General features: G+C 39.5%; 1 protein-coding gene across 6 annotated transcripts in view; it reads right to left on the bottom strand.

Annotated features, from left to right (window-relative positions):
• NFRKB (nuclear factor related to kappaB binding protein) overlaps positions 1–20,297 on the bottom strand; it is a 34,667-nt gene that overhangs the window by 13,057 nt on the left and 1,313 nt on the right. For 2 of the 6 annotated variants that reach the window (XM_081280052.1, XM_081280053.1), the window contains exons 2-17: positions 19,152–19,325; positions 17,236–17,437; positions 14,400–14,527; positions 13,162–13,336; positions 12,492–12,629; positions 11,809–11,882; positions 10,952–11,036; positions 10,426–10,606; positions 10,076–10,184; positions 9,596–9,722; positions 9,283–9,348; positions 3,617–3,696; positions 3,464–3,510; positions 2,156–2,216; positions 1,439–1,613; positions 489–595 (exon numbers count right to left, since the gene is read on the bottom strand). In XM_081280052.1, the coding sequence (XP_081136178.1) occupies positions 489–595; positions 1,439–1,613; positions 2,156–2,216; positions 3,464–3,510; positions 3,617–3,696; positions 9,283–9,348; positions 9,596–9,722; positions 10,076–10,184; positions 10,426–10,606; positions 10,952–11,036; positions 11,809–11,882; positions 12,492–12,629; positions 13,162–13,336; positions 14,400–14,527; positions 17,236–17,437; positions 19,152–19,286 (1,890 nt within the window). In that variant the 5' untranslated portion in view covers positions 19,287–19,325. Of the gene's footprint in view, positions 1–488; positions 596–1,438; positions 1,614–2,155; positions 2,217–3,463; positions 3,511–3,616; positions 3,697–9,282; positions 9,349–9,595; positions 9,723–10,075; positions 10,185–10,425; positions 10,607–10,951; positions 11,037–11,808; positions 11,883–12,491; positions 12,630–13,161; positions 13,337–14,399; positions 14,528–17,235; positions 17,438–19,151; positions 19,326–20,297 lie in introns of those variants that run through there. The other 4 variants (XM_081280054.1, XM_081280055.1, XM_081280057.1 and 1 more) reach the window with 4 other exon arrangements.

Raw genomic sequence — 20,297 nt, 5'->3', positions numbered from 1 at the left:
TTGTCCAGGCTGGCCTCAAACTCACAATCCTCCTGCCTCAGCCTCGTGATTAGTTGGGATTATAGGTACACCACTGCACCTGTTTTTCTTCATTTTCCGGGGGGGGGGGGGGGAGGTAATAATCAGGGATTGAACTCAGAGGTGCTTAACCACTGAACCACATCCCCAGCCCATTTTTATTTTTTACTTTGAGATAGGGTCTCACTAAGTTGCTTAGGGCCTCTCTGAGTTGCTGAGGCTGGCTCTGAACTTAGTGATCCTCCTATGTTTCCTAATAAGTTTTCCTTCTTTTTTTTAAAATATTTTTTAGTTATAGATGGACACAATAGCTTTGTTTATTTATTTTCATGTGGTGCTAAGCATAGAACCCAGTGCCTCACACGTGCTGAGGCAAATGATCTACCACTGAGTCACAACCCCAGCCCTCTAACAAGTTTTCTGAAATCCATTCTGAAAGAAAGCAAAGCAAAGTTGTTTCTCCAACTTACCTGAGTGCTGGTAACATCTGGTGCAAGAAACTGGGAGTCCTTGAGCAGTTCGCAGATCTCTGCCCGTGTGCCTTCTCCATTAGGCAGCCGAGCTGCTGCATCCCGAACTGATAACATTAGGAAATGCAAAGCCCAAGAATCAAGCAATATCCCCCTACTTGCTCTAGTGGGGTGATGCTCCCTGCAGTTAGTGCTCTTCAGCCTCCCAACTCAGCATCGGGCACACTGACCCCTAGTGGCTGAAAGCTCTGCCACTGGTGTTTCCTACACACTTTCACAGAGGCAAGAATAAAGTCCACAGATACCTTAGAATTCAGTGGGTCCATGAATTCAGGTAAGAAAAATTTATCTTTCACTGAAATTTAGAATCTCCTTTGATTATAAATACAAGGTAATAAACCATGTATTGGCAGTGCTGCGATGTTGTAAGAGAAATCAAATATTTTCATATTATAAATGTCAAACACATCTCCATATCTGGAAGTTACAGATATATTTATAAGACCTGTTGCTAGATCCTGTCAATTAAAATAAAAACTCATATTTCTACACATTGTTTTAATTGTTTTGATAACTATTTCAATATGATTGGCTTCTTTATAACTCTAAGCATTTAATGTATATTTAGAATTAGTATAATTCTGGGAAGGGATCCATGAGTTTCACCAGACTGCCAAATCTTTAAGGAAGCAAAGTGATATAGTTAAACCTATTCAGCTGGCCTCTGAGCACTTCCTAAATGAACATAAATAATAGCACACCATCAGAAAAGAACAGTGATTCTTGCCACCAATCTCTAAGAGCAGAATCCCCCCTTCATTTCCCAATTCAAAGCTTCCAAATGCTATGCCTGACTCACCCCAGGGTGGAGGAGGCAGGTGGGGGGTATGCAGGGAGGACAGAGATGACTTGAGGAAAGATTCAGAATGAAAAAATAAATCACCACATACCAAGAGACAGGATGGTGACATAGGCAGGCCGGTCAGAGCGCAGAAGGGAATGTTCCCGAGCTTTGTTGAGGGAAGTCTCCTTGTCAAACACACCCTTCACTGGCCCCACCACAGACTCAAAGCCATGCATGCGAAAGGTGAATGCCTTATGGGGTTGGCTGTATCTGTAACGCTCCTACACAGAGAAAAGGGAGAAGGCTTCTGAGTCAGAATCAGTGGAGTTCACTCTAGATCCACATGGGGAGATTAAAATGGGAATGGCATGAAAAATTCCCCCATGGATGACGAGCCAACTACAGTGAGAAAAGGATGGTCCTCAGAACTGGTTATTGAGCAAAGGATGAAGAAATAAAATGCGTTTTGCTAAAGAAATCATCAAAGTAGTTTGTTTCTTTCTCTCTCTCTCTCTCTCTCTCTATATATATATATATATATATATATATATTTTTTTTTTTTCCCTCCTTAGGTATATTAGGCAGGTGAGAATCAGCAAATTCTTATGATCTCTCAGGCCCATTATAGCTCTAACAGACTAAAACTTTCCCCACATCACTTCTGCCGCCCCCACGCTCCCCCACAATCAATCCCAACCAACAGAATATCCATAGTGAAGGTATGAATTTCCTCCATGAAGGTAGACTCAAGGGTCAGGCTCAGCACTTCAATCTACAGGGCCTCACAGAGACGGACTTTCTCTATCTTCTCCATATTTCTTACCTGCTCCTGAAAAACCCGTTTCTCCTCCCCAGTGCTGGGCCGCACCACATAGTCAGTTCTTCTGAAACATAAAGAATTTTGTCTTAACTCTGACTTACTAGCAGATGGGTCACAGATCCATCTCCTTTCTTTAACACCCAGAACCATTCTCTTTGAAACACACCAAAAAAATGTCCCTTCGGAAAAGTCCCTTTAGATGTACTCAACTCTTACAAACTCCACTTTCCAGCTCCTACCAAGTAACTCTTGATGGTATTTCCAAAAATTACTTGATACTTAGAAATCCAGAAAAGTACTGGGCAGGTGGAAATTAAGCTGATATCTTGCTGCTAAATCAAATTTAATGGCAACGAAAAATGTTAGATAGCAAGGGTATATTTCCTGGCTCACAGGAAACTTACAAATGCTTGTACTACCCCCACTTCTACTAAATGCACAGGCTTAGGGTACAGCTCATGGGTAGAGTACTGGCCTAAGATGCATGAGGCCCTAGGTTCAATCCTCCATGCTGCAAAAAAAAAAAAAAAAATCTAACTGCAGAACCACACCAGACAGGAAAGAGCAATATGAGAGGAGTCACTCATGGGATGTAAATTCTAGTGAATTCCTGTCACTAACCCTCAACAAATAATGTAATCTCATAACCCAACTTCTTTACAGAAATGAGGAGGTTGGGGGGCTGAGGTTGTGGCTCAATGGTAGAGTGCTCGCCTAGCATGCTTGCGGCACTGGGTTTGATTCTTAGCACCACATAAATGTAAAATAAAAGATATTGTGTCCACCTAAAACTAAAAACTAAATATTAAAAAAAATTTTAAAAAAAAGAAAAGAAATGAGGAAGATGGGTTAGATAACTCATTCTCAAATGGGAAACCCAGGAGGACAACATGTGGAAAATAGTATGTTCACACATAAAGTAGATCAAATCCCCTCAGACTCTACTGCACATCCCCTCCTAGCATCAAGAACTCCTGGGGCTGAGGTTGGGGCTCGGTGATAGAGTACTTGCCTGGCACATGTGAGGCACTGGGTTCGATCCTCAGCACCACATAAAAATAAATAAATAAAACAAAGGTCTTATATCCATCCACAACTAAAATAAACATTTAAAAAAGAAAGAACTCCTTCCACAGGGAGCCATTCATATCAATGGATATATATTGCCCTCGTTAGGTATATTAGGCAGGTGAGAATCAGCAAATTCTTATGATCTCTCAGGCCCATTACAGCTCTAACAGACTAAGACATGTAAGTACCAGGAATCATAGTTTCATGGGACACCACCCACCATTAGAGTGCTATACTCACACCCGAGGGACAGGTGTTGTAGCATCTGAGCTGTCTTCATTTTCTTGCTGGAGAAAAGGAAAACATTAACAGGTAAATGGACTGGAGAATTTTCACTAATTTGAGAGTTCTAGAAACCAAAAGGGGAAGAGTTGGTATTTTGAAAAATTATACCTTACAAAAGGCCTGGTCTTTGGTCTCTAGCCACAGCTGGAAGAGCGCAGCTAATTCCTTTTCATTATCTTGAGACTGGCCTATAAGAAAGTGGGGAAAAGAAGACAAAATCTAAGGTGTAACCCAGAATCCCCCTTTCTCTTTACCTTCTTAACCTATGACAAAGAGAGAATACATCAGGACTGAAGCCAAGATCCTTAGCACTGCCTTTCCCTTCACAGACTATACCATCACTGCTACATGTCACCTCCTTAGACAATTCACTCAACAGGTATTTGCTGAGTAACCACTGTGTGCCAGGTACTACCTGTGGAAAAGCTGGGGTCATCCAGTGAATTCAGTCTCTGCCCTCAAGAAGTTTATAGTAAAGTGAGAAAAGAGCATATATTAAATAAACCCAATATGGAAAGTGGTAGGCATCACATGTTATGAAAACTTACAACAGGGAATGGCTAGTGAGCCACAAAGGCATTCTACACACTGGCACAGCAATCAGAAGCCTAAGACAGGGGAAGAAAAAAAAAAAAAGGACTCCTCCTGGTCTGCCTAGAAAAGAAAATCACTCTGTCGGTGCCCTTCTCTCATTTGTTCAGAGTCCTCCTGAAGCTCTTGACACATAATGTACCTAAATCTCTTAACCAGGCTAGACTAGAAGTCACCATTAATCAGCATCATCCAGGTCTGCTTGTGAGAGAATGTCCCTGTGCTTCCCAAAAAGGTCACATCCACCAAGATGCTTCTCTTTGATTTCAGTAGTTGGCATACAATACCACCAATACCCATCTCCAGGAACCCTTGTGCTTCCAGAAATGCTACTGCAAAACCAGGTAGTTCTATCGCCCATCTTTTTCTCCTGTTTGGTGGTTCTTATATATTTTAGATATTAGCCTTTTATCACATATATGGTTTTCAGGTATTTTCTGAGAGAAAATTGGTTCTCCCATGATTCTTAACTATAGGGAGGCTAACTGCTCATTCTCTCATAGCCATGTCCTTCAATGAAGTCAGGAGACAGAGGTGAGATTCTTCAAAGATTTCAGACATTTCTCCTAGTTCTTTTTTTTAATTTTTTTTTTTTTTAGTTGTAGATGGACACAATATCTTTCATTTTATTTATTTATTTTTATGTGATGCTGAGGATCAAACCCTGGGTTTTGTACATGCTAGGCGAGCAAGCCCTCTCCTAGTTCTTTTTAGAAAAATAAGAACAAAAGCCTGTTCCTAAAACACAGAACCCAGAAATAAACCCACGCATATAGTCAATTCACTTTTGGCCAGGGTGTTAAGAACATTCAATGAGGTAAAGACAGTCTGCAAAAAGCAGTGTTGGGGAAACTGGATATCCACATTTAAAAGAATGAAATTAGATTCTTCCATCATACTATATGCAAAAACCAATGGTTTAATCATTTAAACATGTGGCCTGAAACTATAAAACTCCTATGAGAAAACAGCAGAAAGCTCCATGAGATTAGTCTTGACCTTTTTGATATGATACCAAAAGCATAGGCAACAAAAGCAAAAACAAGTAAATGGGATTACAGGAAACTAGAAAGCTTCTGCATAGCATAGAAATAATCAACAGAGGGAAAAGCCAAGCTACAGAATAGAAGGGGAATAACTGCAAATGATATATGTGATAAAGGGCTAAAACATCTAAATTATATAAGGAATATCTACAAATCAATGATAAGAAAATCACCAACATGATTTAAAAAGGAACAAAGAACCTGAATAGACAATTCTTATATTTCTATTCCAAAGAAGAAATATGAATGGCCAACAGGTACATGAAAAGGTGCTCAATATCACTAATCATCAAGGAACTTCAAATCAAAAGTACTACTGAGATATCACCTCACACTTATTAGGATGGCTACTGTTAAAAAAGACAAGAAAAGAAAAAGATAAAGTAGAGGGAAGAATATGGAGAAAAGAGAAACCTTATGCACTGTTGGTAGGAATGTAAAATGGTGCAGTAACCATGAAAAATAGTATAGAAGCTCCTCAAAAAAATTAAAAACAGACCTACCATATGGTCAAGCAATCCCATTTCTAATTATAAGGGAAAAAAAAAACAACCCTGAAATCAGGATCTCAAACACATATCTGCACTCCAATGTTCACTGCAGCATTATTCACAATAGCCAAGATATGAAAACAACCCAAATGTCCATCAGTGGATGAATGAATAAATATGCTATAACATAAAATGGAGTACTATTCAGTCTTAGAAAATAGGATTTCCTAACGGACACTATGTTAAGTGAAATAAATTAAAGGACAAATTTATTTCACTTAACACTTATACAGGGTGTCTCAAATGCTCAAAGTCACAGAAACAGAGAACAGAATTGATAGTTACCAGGAGCAGGAGTAGTAAAATCAAAGTAGGGGAATAGCTGCTCCAAAGGTATGAAGTTTCCATTATGAAATGTCAAGATGAATAAGTTCTAGAGACCTGCTAGAGGACTTAGTTGTGTACTTAATGAAACTGTACTGTGCCACTTCAAAATTTATTAAGATGATGAATGTCATGTTAATGTTCTTGCCAGAAAAAGGGGGAAGGGAGATATAGAAGTTTGAAAGGTCTATCTTGACTGTGGGGATGGTTCCCAGGTGTATGCGTGTATGTCCAAACTCATCAAATTACATACATTAAATAAGCAGTTTTTAATATATCAATTACACATCAATAAAGCTGGGGGGAAGCCTGTTCCCTGAGGCTTTTGCTCTCCACCTGTACACCCCAATCCCCACTCTTGCGGTTTTGCATCTAGTCCTTTCTCCTCACAGGAACTGGCTCACCCTCTCTCACTACTCCACACCCTGCCACTATGAGGAAGACCCACATCCACATGAGCAGTATATCCAATATCCTAACCTCTCAGTTGGTGAAATCTCCTCTATCATAACCTCCTCCCTCCACTCCACTCCACTCCACTCAATCATTCCCACAAGCACAATTGGACTCTGCCAGTTCCTAAAGCTGCTCTATTTTCAAAATGCCTACTTCAGTGTTTCTCAACTGGGGTTGCATTTTGAAGAATTACCTGGAAACTTTTGAAAATATCAAAGTTCAGACCCCATCCCAACCATTTAATCAGAATCCCTGTGGTAAGGTCCAGGAATAGATATTTTTTTAAAAAATTCCACTGACCATAGTACACAGCCAGTCAGGATGAAGAACCCACACTCTGCTTTCTAAACATAATGGCCTGGATTTCACCTTGCCCGTTTACTCCCATGAAAGCTTCACTTAGACCCAGCAGGACAGTTCCCAATGACACCTCTACTTCTCAGCTGCCACAGGCCCAGATCTCCCTCTCTTTTCTCTCCATTCAGTGCAGATTCCTGGTCCACTGTTTCAGTAATATGCTTCCCAACAGAGTAATACCTTTACCTCTGCCCTTTGATTTTCTGCATCATTTCAATCTAGCAAAATTCAAATTCTGAACTATCCACATTCTCCATGCTTCAAAGTAAGCAGCTGAGGACTGCTAGAGGAAAAAGTGCACAAACAGGCAGAAGAAGGCCAAAGAGGTGAACAATGAGCAGCCTCCCCTGGCAGCACTCATGACTTCCTAGCTATCCTATGTCATCTGTGGTCACACTGCTTCACACAATGACCATCTCCTACTCTCCTCAGACTTCCCTTCTAATCAGCAACAATCTCACCTCTCTCACCTTCTACTTTACACTGAAAATGTCAACAGACCAAACTTCCTACAAAGACCAATCAGCCCACTGCTATATATCCATTATTTCCTTCTTTCCTCCTGCTAGTTAGGAAGAAATGTGCTAGCTCCTGCCATACAGAGCTCACCGTCTTCCCACTTCCCAGGAATATATGTGATGCATTTTCCCTTCTCTCTTTCATGTTCAATCTTCTCCTCAAGGTCCACAGTACCCTTCCCATCAACATTTAAACTTACTCAAGGTTTCTCCCATTTAAAATTCCTCTATTGGCCACAAATCTCCCTTACTATCCTGCCCTTGCCCAGCTAAATCTCTAGAAATTCACTGGCTCTTTAATCAGTGATGTGCTGGTAAATTTTTAACTGGTTATAGGAAAGGGGGCCCTGACTGGTCACATTTACAGATTCCCATGGTGTACACCAATACATGGCAAACTAGCCACCTGCTTTTGTAAATATATTTTTGTAGAAAACATCCCCACGTATTCATTCCCCTACTGTCTGGAAGCTGAGCATTATAATGGCAGAGTTGAGGGGTAATAACAGAAAGCATCTATTCCACAAGCTTAAAGTACTTATTATCTGGTCTTATAAGGACAGTTTGCAGAGCCAGTGTAAATATTATCACTATGGTTGACTCCAGCCACCACCTGAAGACCATAGGCACAGCAGCACCATGAATCACCTTCAACTCACACTGTCCCCAACCCTCATCCTTTCACTAAGGATTCACTATTCACTAAAAATTTTGCAATCTGTTCCATATTTACAATCTCTTATATTTACCCTAACTGAATCTTTTAATCACTTGGCTCCCAAGAGTCAACAATCTCAGAATTTTCTTCCTGTCTCTGTAGCCATGTCCTCTCTACATGAGCTGCACTCAGCTGTCTCTACTGTGGAGTTTCTCAAGGCTTAGTCCTCAACCCTCTTTTTTCCTCACTTGACACTTCCTCCCTAGATGACAGGCTCATCTGTGTCCTTCTGATATAGACAGCAAACCCTTTGGGAATTTCAGTAGAAAATCAATACTGAATTAAATTATTCTCTTATCACCATCACCAGGTAACAGCCAATAGAGTAAGGAGAACTTTATAAATTTAAAATAAAAGGACACTGTTCTTTAGAAACTGCTTTACTTGGGGCAGTCCTATATCTCACTGCACATCATCCTTAATAAAAAAAAAAAGCCCATTTTTAATAAATAAAAATAACTATAGTACAAATGAATCCCACACCATTGGTATGCTTAATATAAATGCTGATGCTACTATAAAATACAACAGCAGATTTGAATGTCACCATCCACAGGCTATATCATAATAAAAAGACTATTCCATATTACTCAGCAATAAAAGAGAATAAACTCATGGCATTTGCAGGTAAATGGATGGAGTTAGAGAAGATAATGCTAAGTGAAGTTAGCCAATCCCAAAAAACCAAACGCCAAATGTTTTCTTTGATATAAAGAGGCTGATTCATAATGGGATAGGGAACGGGAGCATGGGAGGAATAGATGAACTCTAGATAGAGCAGACAGGTTGGAGGGGAAGGGAGGGGGCATGGGGTAATTAATAACGGTGGAATGTGATGATCATTATTTTCCAAAATACAGGTATGAAGACACGAATTGGTGTGAATATACTATGTATACAACCAGAAATATGAAAAATTATGCTCTATATTTGTAATAAGAATTGTAATGCATTTTGCAGTCATATATAAATAAAAATAATAATAAAAATTTAAAAAAATAAAAAGACTATTCCATTTCAGCTTTGGGAGCAAAGTCCAAATGGGAGTGGTGATGAAACCTATACTTTAAGAGTACAGGGGTCTTAAAGAATTCCTTCACAGACAAAAATAAAGTTGAATATTGCCCTTTTGCCAATCTCTTGCACTATATTGACTAGAATACATAAGAAGCTGGAGAGGACAGGAGAAAGGTAGGTAATACAAATTACTTACCAAGCAATTTCCACTGCTGGGTTTTCTCTTTGAATTCAACAAATGGAGAGAAACTGGAAGGAACAGCTGCAAGAAATAAATCACATGAACCAACCACACAGGTCATAGAATGTGTTAAACTCAGGACAAAAGGCTACATATCCCTGAGCTCTGAAAGATTCTGAGAACTTTATGGTGTAGCAAAAGACATGGTATGATGCAAAGGCAAAATAGACCAAACAAGAATTTAGACAAAAATTTCTCTACGAATTTTGTCTAAGAATTTAGACAAAAAAAAAAGAAAAACAGTGACCCTTCAAAAAAATGACCTTACCGCGGCTTTCTCCAGCAAGATACTGGAGGGCAGGCAATACCAACTCAGCCCAGTTGGGGGCTGCAGAGAACCAGCTGTTGAGGGAGCTGGCTGGAGATGACTGCCAATCCAAAACTCTTTCCTCCAGCTGGCGGGGAGAAAAGGAAGACAGAAGCCAGTTAAATTCTCTCTATATCAGCAATTCAAGACATGCTAGTGCAAGCTGGGTCCATTTGCTCAAGTTACCCAAGTCCCAGAGCAAGCTGGCTACAGAGCTTTGGGAGGAATCCCCTCAAGCTAGGGATTCCAATAATTTCAAAACTTTAGTGTATAGGACTGGGGTAATGGCTCAGTGGTAGAGCACTTGCCTAGCACGTGTGAGACACTGGGTTCAATCCTCAGCACCACATAAAAATAAACGAAATAAAGGTATTTTGTCCATCTACCAAAAAAAAAAAAAAAAAATCTTTGATGTACATCTGACTTTTCCAAAACTCTTACCATAGGAAGGCTAGCTTGATTCTCCAGAAGCAAGATCTCTAATAGAAGAGAGAAAAAACTGGAAGAAATCTCATTGATTCCAAGGCAAGGCTTGAGGTCTTCCAGGGGCCTAATGAGAGAAGAAAAATATAAGAACAACCACAAAGACCAAAAACACATTCTAAATTTGTTCAAGTCCCCCAAACTTCCTAGCAGTTATAAAAGCTCAAGAAAGGGACACACAATACATTTTCCTAACAGGATCCCTGACACTCAGAGCCAACTCACACACGCCTCAAAGGAACAGTTATAGCCTCCAGCTTAATCTCCAAACTTAAACCTTAACACCATGTAATCTATTGCTCACTTACTCTTCCTTGATAGAAGGTATTGCCAGTGGAGATGGGGCCTGTGAGAGAGGTGGGACCCCTTCAGTGTTGCTCAAAGTTTCAGCCAGATCCTCTGCCTCTGATTTAATCAGCTTTATTTTCTTCTTTTTCTTTTCCTCTTTTTCCTTCACCTTTTTTTTAAGGACAGCCAAGTCATATAAGGCTGGGAAGAATAAGGAACATAAGTCACTGAACTGCTTCTTCTATATTAAGAAATTAGGGGTCTTTATCTGCGTATTTCCTCAAACCCAACAAAGAAAAGTCTTAGTAATTTACTAAGATATTTAGATGTTTTTAAGACAAAATGGAATGAGTGATTTACAGCTTAATTTTAACATCTAATGATACTTTGTATTAATTTTGAATTCCTAAGGGCAGTAACAAAGCAAAAGGTATCAGCATGAAAGATGTGGATTCATTTATTTTTGCCACATGTAGACAGACTCATACAATTTAACACCAAAGTCAGGTGAAAACCATCTGGAGGAAGAGACCTATAGTCCTTTACCTGCTAGTGAGCCCTTCCTGCCAGCATTTACTCGAGTCATGATGTCACTGAGGGTCAGGTCCCCTGTCAAAAGGTCCGGGTGATCCTAGATGTGATATTCAGAGATTTGGTTATGGCCCAGAAAGGAAGCAAAAACTGATGGTGACTGTGCCAATTTACCTAACAACCAGATGTCCCAGACACCTGAGGAGATCATGTTGAATTAAAACTACACAGAGATAAAAACAATTGCTCTTCATAATAGTACACAGGGGAAACTTTGGTGTTCTGTTGCACAGCATTTACAATTCATACAGCTCTTCTGCATTCCTTATCTCATGTGCTCTTCAAGCAGTCTTCCTAATATTGTTAGTGTTTAAAATGTCTGAAAAAAGCATTCTGAGGAGTTAAGGGATCTGCTCAATGTTCTGACTTCCAATGTAGGACTCTTCTTATCTCACTGCTCTGCCCAGACTACCCTCTTTTCTCCATCGTACTCTCTGGCTTGATTTAATTGAGTGGAATAACCGAAATAGTAAAAAGTACGGAGAGAAAAGGGTCTGGCTCTCAGCTCTAGCACTTACTGGCTGTTTGACTGAAGACAAACTCCTTAACCTTGCTGAGCGCTGAAGACATGGAGACAATTCATTCACATACCAAACAGTGCCGTGGCAAAGCTTGAAGCTTGCCTTATAAAGCCAAAACACCTGTCATCACCTCTTATCTCTGATGCTAATTAGCCTCTCTAATTGCTCCCATCCTCTAACAATAACAGAGAAGCACAAAAGAGGTGGTGACTACCAGCATCCTCCTCGGGATAACCATGCCAAAGAGAGTCAACTGAAAACCACAACTGGCCACATCCATCCCAATCTTACTGGTTGATGTTTCCGCTTCTCATGGTGCTTCTTTAACATTATCTTCAGGTCACTGTCCCCCAGTTCTATTTTATCTGAGAGAAAATGAACCAAACCACATGGACTAGGTCATTCACTACAACAGTGCTCTAATTTAAATCTTCCTGGTCACTTGTGACATTCAAAAGTAAGATAATCCTCTGAGTTTCCCTTTTGATTCCTGTGTACTACAAGTACCAAAAACCTTTATTCAGTCACCGTCAGCACTTCTCCTTTCCTTTTTTTTTTTAAAATGATTTTGTTATTTGGCTGGTCCAAAAGCACATTTAAGCTTCATAACATTTTTGATTCCTATTCCAAATTCAAATTCTTCTCCAATTTCAGAGACATTCAAAGGAATTGCTAAAGCTCTGGTTATCTCTTTTGTGCTATGACTGAATTATTATTTCAAAATTCTGCTTTCTATATCCCAAAACACCAGCTGATCAGCTCTGGACAATTGTTTTTTGTTTTTAAATGAAAGAAGGTCTACCTCTAGATATAAAAAAAGCAGAATGATACAAAAACTTATCCCCATCACCTTCATTTAAGGAGCACTGCTTGTTTGGGGGCAGGCGGGAATCTAGACACTACCTCCCTTTAAGGAGTTCTCACTTCTGCACTGTGATTTCCTAGGATAGCAATGGCATCAGCTCAGTTCTCACCTGTAGTTTTCATATCCGTGGTGGAAAGCGTGGGCACCACCCTCAGGGGCACCGCAGGACTAGGAGAACGCGCTGGAGAGCTCGGAAGCCATGAGCTGAGATCTTCAAAAGAAAATTTTTCTTGTAAATCCAACGTGGCTGTGGACTCCAATAGGGGAGATTGGGTAAGTGGCCATTTGGGTTCAACAGGGCTAAGCCAACAACATGGAGGCCAGGGTTCCACATTCCTTTCTGACCCTTCCCCAGATGAGCTGGAGCACACTTAGGTCATTTAAACGGCTCTTCCAGGAAGAGAGACTTCAACAGAGTGATGGGGTCGCATTGCAGCAGGCCAACAGTCACTACTACTCTCCTGTAAGGGGAAAAGCAGTTCTCTCAAGTGGCACAATGGCACCAGAAGGCCTACTGTGGAGAGACCCTGCCCTGCAGGGATTAATTAATCCAAGAGGTTCTCACTAACTCAAGTGCCACATAAGCACAGAGTAAAAAGGGCATGGAGTCACTCCCACCTGATAGCAGTGTCTCAGTGACTCAAAGACCAAGGGCTAATGAGTCCCACTATCCACCCCCCGAGACAAGACAACTCATAAAGGACTTCTTTACCAAGGGGATAAATGGGCTACCACTGGCTCCAATGCCCCAGCTAACCCAAGTGCCCAAAGACACTCACCCTCTTCATCAGAGGACGGGGCAGTGTCGCCACACTCCTCCTTCACTTCCCTCAAGACCTTCAAGTAGCGCTGCTGGGTCCGCCACTCCCGCTCCTCAGGGCTTCGGGATGGTGAAGGACGCTTCTGCCTGAAGGGAAGGGTTGGGCCACTCCTTCGGGCCATCTCCAGTAAGTCCTAGGCAGAAAATCAAATGGGAATACATGTGATCATCAAATCTTTAACATACACCGTATACTCGTAAGGCTACATTTAAAGTTTAATTCCCCACTCCATCATAGAGAAAGATGCAGATACATGAACATGTTCAAATAAAAATGACCCATATTAATTACAGGTTGAGCATTCCTAATCCAAAATCCATAATCCAAAGTGCTCCAAAATCAAAACTTTATGAGTGCATGACACTACAAGTGGAAAATTCTATACCTGACCTCATATAACAGGCTGAAGTCAAAACAAAAGTGTACTAAAAATAGTATATAAATTACCTTTAAGCTATGTACATAAGGTATATTTGAAATGGATGAATTCATGTTTAGACTTGGGTCCCATACCCAAGATATCAATATGTGTATGCAAATATTCCAAAATCCAAAAAAAGTAAATAAAATCTGAAATCCAAAACACATCTAGTTCCAAGGACTTCAGATAAGGATTACTCAACCTATATTAATGAAAAAAATCCCAAATCTGAACACCTAATTGTTCCACAGAAAATGAATACTTATGCTACATCCAAATATTTCTATACTTAAGTTCAAAAAACCACTTAAAGAACTCAGAACAACTTTGCCTCTGAGAATTACCTGGCTGGAAAAGACCCAGAGGCCACTGAGCTTTATGTTCTACAGGTCCATCACAGCAGAGGCCTTGTGTACACTTGCACATCAATTCCAGAGCATCCTAGTTTTCCTCAATAACCCATGATGAATCTGAAATCCATTTGTTTATCTTAGTAAATATGGAAGCTACTATATTTCATTAATTTTAGGAAGCACTTACTGTTTCATGTTTTAACATCTCTGAAATCAAAACACATTATAAAACTGATAAGGAAAAAAAAGACATAGCTGGGAAGGGAAAAGGGAAAATAAAAAGACACAACTTAAATGTATTGTAGCTTAACTGGTAGCATTTTTTTCTTAGTGGTTATCATCTGTGTTTTGCCTCTGAACCATTTCTTGATACCTGTGCATATACTGCCCATATTTTATATTGAGTTCCCAGCATTACTTACGCTCCGGGAAGCAAGAATCTGCTTTAGCAGTCGATGGAAATACTGCTGCTGAGAGTTGAGGTATCGCTTGTACTGTGACTTGAAGCATAGCTGTCGATACTTGACCACCTCAGGGTTAAAGTGTCCATCTTAAAAAAAAATAGAGATACAACTATATACATACCAGTCAACACATTTAATGGGTGTTTAAGATGTAGTTGTAGCACAGAACTAAAGGGCATTCAAGAGAATCAGACAAGAGAACAAGAAGTAAAAGAATGCAGAAAACGATAGCTCAGTTAAGACTGATAATCGCAAAAACCATGCAACACAACTGAAATCAGCAAAACCAGCACACTGAAACATGTCACTACTTAAGACTAAAATAGAGAGAAATGTCTGCCCTGACATCCCTGTGTCCTTATCAGACTACCCCACTATTTGGAGGAAGCATATCATCCTTATATAACCTCTCTAAATCAACCAAGTTTCTCTCCCTCTATTCTACAGGAGAGGACAATGTACTTCTACTTGAGACTCCAGCTTCAGTAAAGAAAACCTCTGCCAACCACAGAGGGGAAATCCTTTTTAAGTTAATAATGTGATGGGAGGGAATATGCCCAGGAGTGAAGTATGCCTATGGTCCCAGCTACCTGGGAGACTAAGATGAGAGGATCACCTGAGCGCAGAAGTTCTGGGCCAGTCTGGGCAACATAGCAAGCAAGACTCTGTCTCAAAAAATAATAGGGGTCTGGGGGTATGCCTCAGAAGTAGAGCACTTGCCTAGCACATGTGAGGCCTTGGATTCAATCCCTGACACCATAAAAACAAACAAGATGAGGAAATGCTAATTTTAAATCCTTAAGATAATGAAATATTTGAAATTATAAGCCTGTTCTCTGTAGTTTTAGCAACTGTCAAGTTAACCAATTTAACACAACTCAGGGAGATCTGCTGCCCTTTCAGGGCATCCTGCCAAAACAAAATCACCCCATAAGTGAAGGGGGAAGTTTCTTTTGCTCCTCTCCATAGACCACAGGGCAAACTGTGACTTAAGCATGGCCCCCATTTTGAAAACCTCTGAAGTAATAGTTTACTTGGTCAAGAATCAGAAATGAAATAAATAGTAGGTAAAAGAAAGGCTTTAAAGATATATAAAATTATCATATGATCCCAAAATACCACCCCACACATGGCCTTTTAATTACAAAGGATAAAAGGTGCCTTTATAATCAGAGGCTAGACAGACACCACTTAACAAAGTGACCATACATCGCACTACCAACAATGAAAAAGTAATACCAATGTGCCTCCTGAGATGATGCGATAGGAAGGACATTTCCCATACAGGGTTTCTATCAAAAGCATTTGACACAAATCTAATCTTGAAGTAATAAGATGACAAATTCCCAGAGAGCAGGACTTTCACAATCCAAGTGTCCCAGGTCCTTCAAAAATGCCAATGTCACTGGGTGTGGTACACATTTCTGTAATCCCAGCAACTCAGGAGGATAAGAAAGATAGCAAGTTTCAAGGGTAGCCTTGGCAATTTAGTGAGGCCTGAGGCAACTTAGTGAGGCCCTGTCTCAAAAATATAAAAATAAACAAGTTGGGGATGTGGCTCAGCAGTCAAAAAACAAATACCAATGTCTTACAAAGACAACAAAAAAGGGCAAAGAATTTTCAAGTCAAAGAACTGAAGTGACACAAGACTCAAAAGCATGAACCCTGAACAGATCCTGGATTTAAACAGCAACTTACAGAAGACATTTAAGGACAATTTTTAAAAATCTGAACATGCACTATTCTATATTACTTGCTCAATATAAAATTTCTTGGGTCAGATAACAGGACTATGATTATGTGGGAAAAAGTCCATGTTAAGAGAGATACATGATAAAGTGCTTAGTAGTAAAATGTCATATTTTCTAAGGGAATAAAAAGCAAATGGCAAATTGGGGGGGGGGGAGGGGTAACCAGGGATTGAACTGAAAACTCAACCACTAAACCAAATCTCCAGCCCTATTTTGTATTTTATTTAGAGATGGGTCTCACAGAGTTGCTCAGTGCCTCACTGTTGCTAAGGCTGGCTTTGAACTTATGATCCTCCTGTCTCAGCCTCCAGAGCTGCTGGGATTATAGGCATGTGCCACCATGCCTGACTGGCAGATTGTTTCTTAAAAAAAACTTAAAGCCTGGTCATAGAGAGCACCTCTGGGATGCTGGTAATATTTCTTTCTTTCTTTTTTTTTTTTTTTTTTGGTAGAATTTTTTTAATTATACATGGGTACAATATCTTTATTTTGTTTGTTTATTTTTATGTGGTGCTGAGGATTGAACCCAGTGTCTCACATATGCGAGGCAAGTGCTCGTCACTGAGCCACAACCTCAGCCCTTTATTTCTTGTTCTGGGTGGTGGTTACAGAGCTAAATTCCTATTATGTATTCCCTGTATGTGTCAACAAAATTTTATTTTAAAAATATAGCATAGGCAGCACACTATTACACAATGCAATTCTCCACTGGGTCATTTCCTATAAATTAAAATAAACAGAATAAACCAAAGACAGAGCAGGGTGTAGTGGTACACACCTGTATACCCCATCTGCTCAGGAGGCTGAAGCAGGAGGATCACAAATTTGAGGCCAGCCTAGGCAACTTTGCAAGACCCTGTCTCAAAATAAAAATAAAAAGGGATAGTATATAGCACAGTAGCAGAGTACTTGCTTAATACAAGTAGGAATATGGATTTAATCCTTGTTACTGGAGGGAGGGGGGAAATGAAGGCATAACTGCAAAAGTGAACAACCCGTCCCCCCACTCCACCCTATCAAAAATAGAATGCTGAGTTACAGACCTCGGAAAAGCTTCTGAGCAATGTGCAAAGGGTTTCCAAAGCGAAAGTTCTCCCCACTGAACAGAGCTAGGATGAGTTCATTCTGCTGCTCCACACTGTCTGCAGGAAAATGAGGCAGAAACTGCTGGAGGTGTTCCCGCTGAGAGTCGCTTAATACTTCCTGCCATGTTGAGAGACTGACGACATCAAAGAATATCTCAGGCTAGGAGAATTTAGGGGAAAAGTAAACAACAAAAAAAATAAGCTTATGTGTACGTAGTAAAATAAATGTAACATGAAACATCATTTTTTAGTGTACAGTGTAGTGGTTTTAAGTACACTCACATTTGACTCTGGGATTTTAATTTTTATTTTCTCTTTTGTTTTGGTTTTCTCTCTATTCTAGTTCATTCACAATTGTTATGCAACCCTCATTACCATCCAAGTTTTTTGTTTTGATTTGGTTTGGTTTTTGGTGGTACTGGGGTTTAAACCCAGGGCCTCTTGAATTAGGCAAGTATAGTACCATTGAGTTATATCCCCAGCAATTTAATTTTATTTTGAGATAGGTTCTCACTAGGTTGTCTAGTGTGGCCTCTAATTTTTGAGTTCAAGTCATCTCCCGCTTCAGCCTACCAAGTAGCTGAACTACAAGCATGAGCCATCACACCTGGCTTATAGCATGTTTTATTACTGCTTAACTATATTTTATATACTCTTCTTATATGTGATGCATTTCATCTTTTTTTAATCAATTTTTTTTCAGGCAATGTCTAGCTAGATAAAGTAAGGATGAGGAAGGTGGGGAAGGAAATAGAAGACAGAAGTAAATAACTTATAAACCTATTAGGTAGTTACGACTTTATTCCAAGGACAAAAAATAGCCATGTAGGGTTTAAGGAAGAGACAACCAAGCAAACCAACTATATACCAGGCATTTTTGCTCAAATGTATCAAAAGCATCTCAGACTTAATGTTGAAGATCTTTCCCTTCTGCATACCATTTTATTTCAAGCACCTAACTCAGTGTCTGGCCCAGAGCAGGTACTAATAAAATAATTGCTTGCTGAATCAATAATGACACAAAGAGATTGCCTTGAAAGAGTACATAAAGAAAATACAGATGTGACTGGGCAACATACTTAGACCTCATTTCAAAAAAAAAAAAAGTATGGGAACTATATATACCAACTTCAATACAGTTGCTACTGCAACTAGAAAGGAGGATCAGAAAAGAGCACAATAATGGTTCTCATTTTCTCTACAATGTCTGAATATTAATAAAGAAAAATATGGAACAAGTACAACTAAATGAAATGATGTTCTAAAACTGACGCACAGGTACATATTTGCATATATGCTTATTGTACTACACATCTACATGTTCGAAATGTTTAAATGAATGTCTTCACATACATAGGTCTTGCACATAAGCACTTTATAAATGGTAACCACATTAATGATAATGATACATCTTACCTGTGAAAGTGATTAAGGGTACGCTGACATCCTATCCCAGGACATGTACTCTTACTTGACTAGAGGATTAGCATATAGACAGAGATAATACGTCTGGGTTTTGTTTAGTGATTCCCAACACAATAACCATTTTAATGTAAGCACATATACAATTCTGCTCTTAAAATATAAACCTTTATTAATTAACAAAAATTATCTTATTAAAAATAAGGCTTATACTACCAAATTATTCTGACGTTATTAAGCACACAGAATGTATATAATCTTCCTTAATCAGCATACTAAATAGACTTCACATTGAAAAAAAAAAAAAGCACAGAGATCACTCTGTCTGCAATGTAGAAAATAAAATGAATGGGAGCACAAAAACCGAAAACTTAGGAATAGAAAATGTTCAGAATAGCTGATATGGGGAAGCTGATAAGAGGGGAAATGCTTGCAATGATGTTACTACTTACATCCTCCAGAAGGTCCTCAGGTAGACTAACCCTGGTGCCTCCCAAGAGGCAGTCTTCCATAATTCGTGTACCATGGCCATCTCCACATGGACCTAGTTCCAGGGGATCTGTCAGCATATGGTCCAAGGAATCCATTGTTTCTTCTCCAGAAGTATTCTAGGCAAATAGATGCCCCTTAAGGAAGAAAAACAGAAAGCCCAGGAATCTAACCCTCTTCCAGAAAATATTTATTCTCAATTCTGTTCTTGTGTTGTCCTTTCCCCCTAATTACAGCTAAACAGCTATTCTCCCTCCCTTCCATCACAGTATTCCCACTGGAATTTTCATGTGCTACCAGGTAGGACTCTCTGTTCAAAATGCTTCTACAGTAATTACTAAATTCACAAGTTTTTTATACTTTCATTTTATAAAAGAATAAAATGATTCAGAGATTAAATGATAATAAGATCCACAATTTAGAGTTTCCAGGTCAACAATCTAACACAACATAATTTAATAATTGTTTAACAATTAATTCTTCTGCTGCTAGAAAATTCACAGGAAAGCCACATACACTAGGAAAGCTGAGACACTAACAAAATAAGTAACTTTCCCAATTCCTAATGCAGTACTGAAATTTGCATGCCTGCAAATCCATATTCCTTTTTTTTTTTTTTTTTTTTTTTTGTGGTGCTGGGGATTGAATCCAGGGCCTTGTGCATGGTAAGCAAGCACTCTACCAACTGAGCTATATCCCCAGTTCCCCCATGTTCTTAATACTATAAACAATTCCTCTTCCATAAACTCTCAACTTAAATCATGAAAAGAAAGCTTTTTGATATGATTTTATTGGTCTCCATCAACTCCTGCAGCTCCAAGCACCTGACCATGACAACCAGTTAAGTAGGTGGCCAATCGACTTTTATTTGGTCCACCTGATCTTTATAACCACATAAATTAATGCTATTTTTTCTCCTTCCTACAATAACTGAACCTTGCTGACCATCTTTGGAAAAGTACATACCAAAACATTTTCAGAGCATCTCATAAAGCTGATGGCTGGAATCATGAATAAAGTTGAGGCAACAGGGACCACACGGAGTTTGAACTCACTCTACATTGATTAAATCCATTCTCTCTAGCTCCTACCCTACCAAATGGGCTAAC

Source organism: Spermophilus citellus, assembly GCF_964194105.1.
Source record: "Spermophilus citellus genome assembly, chromosome: 2".
Lineage (NCBI taxonomy): Eukaryota > Metazoa > Chordata > Mammalia > Rodentia > Sciuridae > Spermophilus > Spermophilus citellus.
This window is presented reverse-complemented; position numbering and strand designations above follow the sequence as displayed.